Here is a 7,512-nt window from a genome sequence, read left to right on the forward strand (position 1 = left end):
TCCTTCCATCAGCAAGGGCATTGAAGATGAAACGTGGCTGGGTCTTTCAGCATGACAATGATCCCAAACACACCGCCCGGGCAACGAAGGAGTAAGGAGTAAGAAGCATTTCAAGGTCCTGGAGTGGCCTAGCCAGTCTCCAGATCTCAACCCCATAGAAAATCTTTGGAGGGAGTTGAAAGTCCGTGTTGCCCAGTGACAGCCCCAAAACATCACTGCTCTAGAGGAGATCTGCATGGAGGAATGGGCCAAAAATACCAGCAACAGTGTGTGAAAACCTTGTGAAGACTGACAGAGAACGTTTGACCTCTGTCATTGCCAACAAAGGATATATAACAAAGTATTACGATTAACTTTTGTTATTGACCAAATACTTATTTTCCACCATCATTTGCAAATAAATTCTTTAAAAATCAGACAATGTGATTTTCTGGATTTTTTTTTTTTCATTTTGTCTCTCATAGTTGAGGTATACCTAGGAGGAAAATGACAGGCCTCTCTCATTTTTTTAAGTGGTAGAACTTGCACAATTGGTGGCTGACTAAATACTTTTTTGCCCCACTGTGTATATATATATATATATATATATATATATATATATTGCACATATTGCACATAGTTGGATGAGTATTTAACAGCAGCAAGTTACACAATTTACAAAATACACATCTTGTAACAGTTCTAAGGATTTTAGCAGCCAGGTATATATTGCACATTAACGGCCTATAGATATATATTGCGCATATAGCTGGTTGTATAGTCTGACCGCTGCAGGAAGGAAGGACCTCTCCGTGAGACAGCGGGGGTGCAGCAGCCTGTCGCTGAAGGAGCTGCACAGTGAGGTCAGGGTGTCCTGGAGCACGCTCATTCCTTCAAACTTCAGATTCACATGCGTTCGACCCAGTTGTTAGTTAGACTATGAGCAAGATTTGCCGGAGCGACAGGTATAACTGGTAGTGTTTCTCATCATGAAGACAAGACTTGCTCATCAATGTTTACATGGCTGAGCCATTGTTCTGAGAGGATGCTGTTTATGTGCCAAAGGTAACACATACAAGGAACTCACTCTTGGGATACAAATATTAACAGGGTTAAATGTTTTGCTTACAACACAGGCTACTACATCTATTCTATTTTATTGTATTTACTTGCACTATTTTATCTGTTTTATTGTGTTGCACTGTTGGAGGAGCCTGGGACCTAAGATTTCCATCGACATAACTAAACTATGTACGAATGACATTAAAAGCCTTGAATCTTGAATCTAAATGAGGAACGACAATAAGATTGCCTTTTACATATGACACAAGTGTCTTTGTATGAAGAGGATGTATAAATCAGAAGAGGCTCCTCTCCATAGCCAAATCCTCGATTCTCCACAGTCCCACCCTGATCACACACATCACACACTGCTGTCTGACCACCAGTAGAGCTGTCACATTCGGCCTTGTACCCTGGGAATATGTGGACATCTCACAGCCCAGCAGGAGCTCCTCTTACATCCGCCTGATATGTAATAAAGGCTACAGCAACAGGTTGCAGCTGTTTGGGACTAAGAGGCTTATTTTATTGCGGAAAACAAATGCAGCCCACAGATGTGAGAGAATAAAACACATATGCTCTTAAAGGACATGAGCATGTGTGTGAAAGCGGCCACATGTGCACTTCAGAAATTGTGGCTCACTGTGGGCGTTGAATGAACTTGAAAGCAGAAAATCTGGTCTGGCAAGTTAACCGTCAGAGCAGAGCATCCCAAAGGAAAAAAAGAGATCCTCTTACTTCATTGTTTCCTTCAGGGAAAACTCTGTTGTTTTAAGCATAGGAGCATCATATTCAGAATGCTTATAGCACACATGGCTGCTGTTGAGAACTTGCAGTGTTTACTCTTGAACAACTACAGTCCAAGGGTCGAGACAATGTATCTTTAAAAATGTGGCTTCACTCGAACATTTTGCAATATTGTCATTTGCTCCAAAAACAAACTGCGGACTTTGTATGTAGGATAGTTGCACTGTCCATTAATGAAACAAAAACGTGTTAACAGCACTTGTAGAAAGCCTTTGAACTTTTATGTTTGGGTTAATTATTGATTTCCTAATCTTGTGTTGCATCACTCTGGATGACTTTCATGGCCAGAAGGAAACAGGAAAGGTATCAGAGTAGTTACTCTTATCTTGTCTAAGACCTGGTGTCTGATTGTTGTTGTCACTTCCTGATGTAAAGGACAACCAGAAGAGCAGCTGATGTTAATCTAAGGAGTCATTGCGGTTTGCTGCGACCAGACTTTGTCACAAGTTCACTCAGGTTTGCAATACCTGATTTGCTGATTGAGTTCAGTTCACCAAGAAACTAGGACTGCAAAGCTCTACAAAACTTTGCAAAATATTAGAAATGTATGTATTAAATGTAGTCAACATTGTTTCAGATAGTTTCAATCAACTATTTTGTGTAGATGGGGTCGTTTAACTAAGCTGCCTGACACCAGATGCTGATTTTGTAATGGAAATAACATATTACAGTGCCATAAAAAAGTGCCCTCAGGGCTGAAAACGGGGGCCAGTGAGTGAACACAGGCAGGTGGAACACCGAGCTATCCCAGCACTCACAAAGGCCAGCGAGGTGTGAGACGGTTGGAGTTCAGGGTGTGCCTGGCTCGTCTGTCAGGCTGTACTTGGAACAATATGGTTGCTTTGAGTTTTATTAAACAAATGCATGGCAGTCAAACCTGAGTCATTCAGGCTTGCAGAGACTCGCCTGGAAGGTCATTGATAGAGCAGCAGCATGGCAATCATTTAATTACTTATATAAGGAATTATTTATGAAAGAAGTAACTACACGTTGGCTAGCCTAGGCTTAAACATAATTAACATCACAAAGCAGCCCATTGGCTTGCTTAAATTGGTAATTATATTTCCGTAATATAAGGTACTATGATAAAATCTTAACTCAAATGAAGTATTAGTAACTTTAATCCAGTGTGAAGTTACTCACCATTCTTCACCATTTGCTTATTATGACTGCAGTGTAATGACCTTAGCCACCACAGGGTTATAAATCCTACAGGAACTCTGAACTGAAAAGTGTGTCAGGTTACTGAACTGAGCATCTGCTGCTAAACACAACTGTTCATTTATCAAAGATGATTATAATATATATATATATATATATATATATATATATAATATATAATTGATATTTAATAGAGATATTTGATCTACTTCACTCACACATAAGTAGTCTGACAGACTCGCAACACCCATCAATTCCATAGACCAAAAAAGCTCTACAACAAAGGGTACTAAAAAGCATTTCACATAACGTATGAAATAAGGTAGTGACATCCAATAGCATAGCAGTTAAAGAGCAGTATTCACTTCTTTAACATTATATTTTACAGCCACTCACATGAAGCAGTGCTGCTCTCTAGATGCACACCTGTGCCAAAAGCTGCACTGGATCCAAGTCCACGTCTCTAAACCACTGGGGACTGTTCTAAAGATACCCATTGAACAGGTCTCTGTGTGTGTGTGTGTGTGTGTGTGTGTGTGTGTGTGTGTGTGTGTGTGTGTGTGTGTGTGTCCTAGTTCAGAGCACATCAGGTGCCCAGCAAGCAGCAGCCACTGCAGAGGGGAGGTTCCACAACAGTATCACACACACTCTTCAAGGGCAAGTCTCAAGGACATGCTTGGTGTAACCTTCTGCAGATCAGCAGCTGGTGCACCAAGGTGCAGACATTTATACAACATACTTAACAAAGTGACACAGAGATGAGGGAAACAATGATTTTTTTAGGATCTGCCCTCATTTACAGTCAATTAGAGTGCCATAGTAAGTTTGATAGTTTGAGTATGTTTTTTGAGAAGAAGCATGTGGGGAATCTTACCCAGACTTGTGTGAGGCATAATAAATCTGTTACTTCCGCTTCAGACATTTAAAATCAAAGTTTCACTTAGATGCACGCTTTTTTAAGTTGCTATGGAAAGTAAAAGAGTGTTATAATCAGAGCCTGTAAAATAATGTAAAAGCAAGGTCAAAATGTCAATATTCATTCTGCACAGGAATACAGCTTTTTTAACAATGTGTTTTTTGTCTTGAATAAAAAACAAGGACTTCAGTTGTGTATGCAAATATGGTATAAAAATTTAATGTCGATGTTAGCATGCTTAAAAGTCAACAGAAATCAGGAGAAGCATTGAAATCACAAAGTGACAAGTGATTATAAAGTACAGCAGTGCTACTTTTTCTTTTTTTTTCCTATTTTCTTAACAAAATAGAGGTTCCTCAATGCCTGGTGGCACGTCATAAAGAGGAGCAAAGCTTGTTGACAACTCTTGATTTTGTCTCCCTCAACAGGAGCAATAAGCTATTATTTACACAACAAGTTGTACATCAGACACTCAGTCATCATTCACATCAAACAAACCAGGAAGTCATTCAATTGTTATGTACACTGAAAGTCATTCACACTTCATTCAATTAAAAGTGTGACACACGAAATCACACAGCCTGAAGGCTGCATATATACACTGATCCACTATTAACAAAGTTCTTATTTCCCCATCACAGCATACCAGGAAATATGTTAGCTATAAAAACTTTTCATAACTAAAATACTTTCAAAACAAAGAAATCAAACACAGCAAACTAACTGCTGCTCCTCCCCGTATCAGGTTCATTGGCTAGCACAGTCATTTCATAGGAAGCCCAAAGCTATATCAAAAAAAGAATTCACAGCTATTTACATGAGGCATGTTGTTATGGAGAAGCTTTCCAAAAGTGACAGGTAACTGGAGTCATGCTCCTGACTGAAGAATGAGTTTATATTAAAAGTATGTGTCTCAAGAACGCTTCAGTTCAGCTACTCGGCGGAGAAGCAGCTGTTGTCGAGTTTTGAGGCGTTTCTTCTCCTGGAGCTGCCGTTTCTCCCGGGTGTGCAGGTCTGCCAGGAACTCTGTCGCCTGGGTCAGGATCGCCACTTTAGGAGTCTTGGCCGATTCCAAGCCAGGGATCTGATCCCGTAGAGCGAGAAAGCGGGACCGGAGATCGTTCCTCCTTTTCCTCTCAAGGAAGTTGTGATTCCGCCTGCGGTCAGTGTCCTCTAGGTCAGAGTTTTGGGGACTCTCAGAGGGGGAGCCCGGCTGGGAGACACTAGCCGAGGAGTTGGTCCACTGACTGGATGATGTGCAGGTACGCTTGCTTTGAGGCTCTTCCTCCTCATCCTCCTCCTCTTCATCATCATCTTCTTCATCCTCATCCTCATCATCATCATCATCGGGCTCGCTGTCTGGGGAGCGGGCGGCGTAATTGTGCTGCTGCCGGTGGACAGACATGTGGAAGCGTTTAGGGCAGGGATCAGCTCGGACTGTGACGGTCACCGACTTTCTGACATTCGCCGGCCGCACCCGGTTCTGCTTGCTCTCCACAGTGACCACATCGATTTCCTCTTCATCATCTGTGATAACAAATGAACAACTCATCAATACACACATTTTGCAGAGCCTTGCCAACGTTTACAAAAAAAAGACTTCACATTCCTTTAAGAGTCAAACTGTAACTAAACTGGCTACAAGGAAGTGCATTCCACAGCCGAGCATGCACACCACTAGCCCTCCATATGAGGCAGAGCAGGGCTGGGGTGTTAACAGCAGTGGTCTTCCATGCCAAAGCCTGCAGGAATTCAGGCTTTTGTCTTTGAGAACTGAGCTGACATCAACAATTTAAAAGGAGGAGATCTGCTGGCAGGGGGCACTCCCTAATTCAGGAAATGTGAAAGAGTTACTCTCATGGTCTGTCGCTGTTAGTGTGTAGTAGTAATAAATCACCAGGACTCGGCCACCCCGCCCCTCTACCGCACTCTGATTGTAATGCAGTGCTACTGGAAGATATCGAAAGGGGAAATGTAAGTAAAACGTGACGCGGGCGCGGTTTTTTTAAAAGACTGCATGGGTAGCAAGCATGTGCCGCATTGTCAAAGTCAGAGTAAAATGCAGCTCTAACGTGACTGACTGATGAACTTGATAACCCCTCTGCACCACAGTAATGCACAGCGGCGCAGCTTTCCAAATTACGCATTGTTAGAGGGCAATAGAAAGGGGCAGGGTGGGGAAATAATGATTGCTTCCTTACCAGAGGACTCAGAGCGAGACTCGGAGCCAGACGACGTCGGCTTCCTGCAGCTGCTTGCTGGCAAGGTGAAGACAGCTGTGGGGTCGACGCAGTCTGTGGCCGAGGCGACATGCGGGAGAGCGGGTGAGACGCACTGCGCCTTGCTCGGTCTCACGGAGATCTGGGCCAACGGGGACACGCAGGTCTGTGCCGCTGCTGACACTCTCCCGTTGACCTTCTCCAGCTGCTTACTGGCAGAGAAACCACTCCACATGCAGTCCTGGATGATGATGGAGCTGAGGTTCCCGAACAGCTCCTCCGTGTCCGGGATGAACTGACCCTCGCACTCCTGGTCCTGACCCAGGACTTTGGACAGCCAGCTAAGCTTGTCTCCCGGCGAGAGGTGCAGCGCACCACCGCTCAAAGTCCGGGTGGGAGACATGGGAGGGGTGGGCAGCAGCTCGAACTTTTTCCATATGTCCTCACTCGGTGCGGTCGACTTATAAAAATCCTCCTCTCTGTCGAAGTCGTCAATGAAATAGTGCTGGTAGCAGTCGAACTCCATATTCCCAGTTAATAAAATCCTCTAGTTTATTCCCAGAAATGATCGAATCACAGCAGTGGTCTCTGGAAACGTCCTTTACAACCTGGGGTGAAACATCAGCATGATGAGCAAATGATCTATTAAAGTAATTTCCATCAGATGTATCACATTTCAAGTATCCATCGAATGGGCCATTAGGATATCACAGCCTACTTTCTGCAAATGGGACCACATTAATAATTGATTGCATCTTGCGGGTGCTCTCTTTACAGGTATGGACTCAAACTGTCCACAAGGTTATTACATAATGTAGTTATATTTATACAGGTGTCAACTATGATGCAGTGCACGTTTGAAAATATATAGAAGAGAACTACAGGACCATCCTGCAGTAAAAGTAACATGCAGGGCTGCATTTCCTGAAATGTAGGCAGCGCTTTGTTCCTCAGCACTCATGTGAACCGGCGAAGAGAAAGAAAAGTGACTGCTCCTCGGTCACATCGTGGGTTTACCCTCACACACAGCTCTTAGTTCTTTATTGCAACACTTTCAATGGCAGACAGCGTATTTAAACTACTCACCGGCTCTCCGTACAATCCCACAGCGATATCCAGGGTATAGGAAATCCCCCGGCAGGCAAAGAGCAGCGAGTTCACCGGGATCAGACGGCCGAGTTGTTGCTGGATATACAGACGCGCTTTTTTCGACGCAATGTGCACTTTTGTAAGGTATAAAAACCGACTGAAACTGCAGGCACAGGGACTACCCCACAATGTGTTACTGAAAGCCACACAGTGCGTTTTTCGCGCCAGTTAGATATCCTGTTATAAGGCGATAAAAAGAGCAAGGAGGAGCCTCGGAAA

The 7,512-nt window shown here is 43.5% G+C and overlaps 1 protein-coding gene across 1 annotated transcript; it reads right to left on the bottom strand.

Annotated features, from left to right (window-relative positions):
• Nucleotides 1-4,115: 4,115 nt before the first annotated feature.
• On the bottom strand, nucleotides 4,116-7,512 carry LOC307047243 (protein L-Myc-1b-like). The gene is made up of 3 exons (XM_079694093.1): nucleotides 7,231-7,512; nucleotides 6,127-6,752; nucleotides 4,116-5,452 (listed from the first exon to the last, which is right to left on the bottom strand). Exons 2-3 carry the CDS (start codon nucleotides 6,668-6,670, stop codon nucleotides 4,839-4,841), a joined length of 1,158 nt encoding a protein of 385 aa, XP_079550219.1. The 5' UTR covers nucleotides 6,671-6,752; nucleotides 7,231-7,512; the 3' UTR covers nucleotides 4,116-4,838.

Source organism: Notothenia rossii, assembly GCF_949606895.1.
Source record: "Notothenia rossii genome assembly, chromosome: 7".
NCBI lineage: Eukaryota > Metazoa > Chordata > Actinopteri > Perciformes > Nototheniidae > Notothenia > Notothenia rossii.

Excerpts from the sequence above, each read along its gene's own strand:
- LOC307047243 (XM_079694093.1), bottom strand. The coding sequence starts at position 6,670 with ATGGAGTTCGACTGCTACCAGCACTATTTCATTGACGACTTCGACAGA. Across the intron at positions 5,453-6,126 it reads GTCTCGCTCTGAGTCCTCTG|ATGATGAAGAGGAAATCGAT; the intron begins GTAAGGAAGCAA and ends TTGTTATCACAG.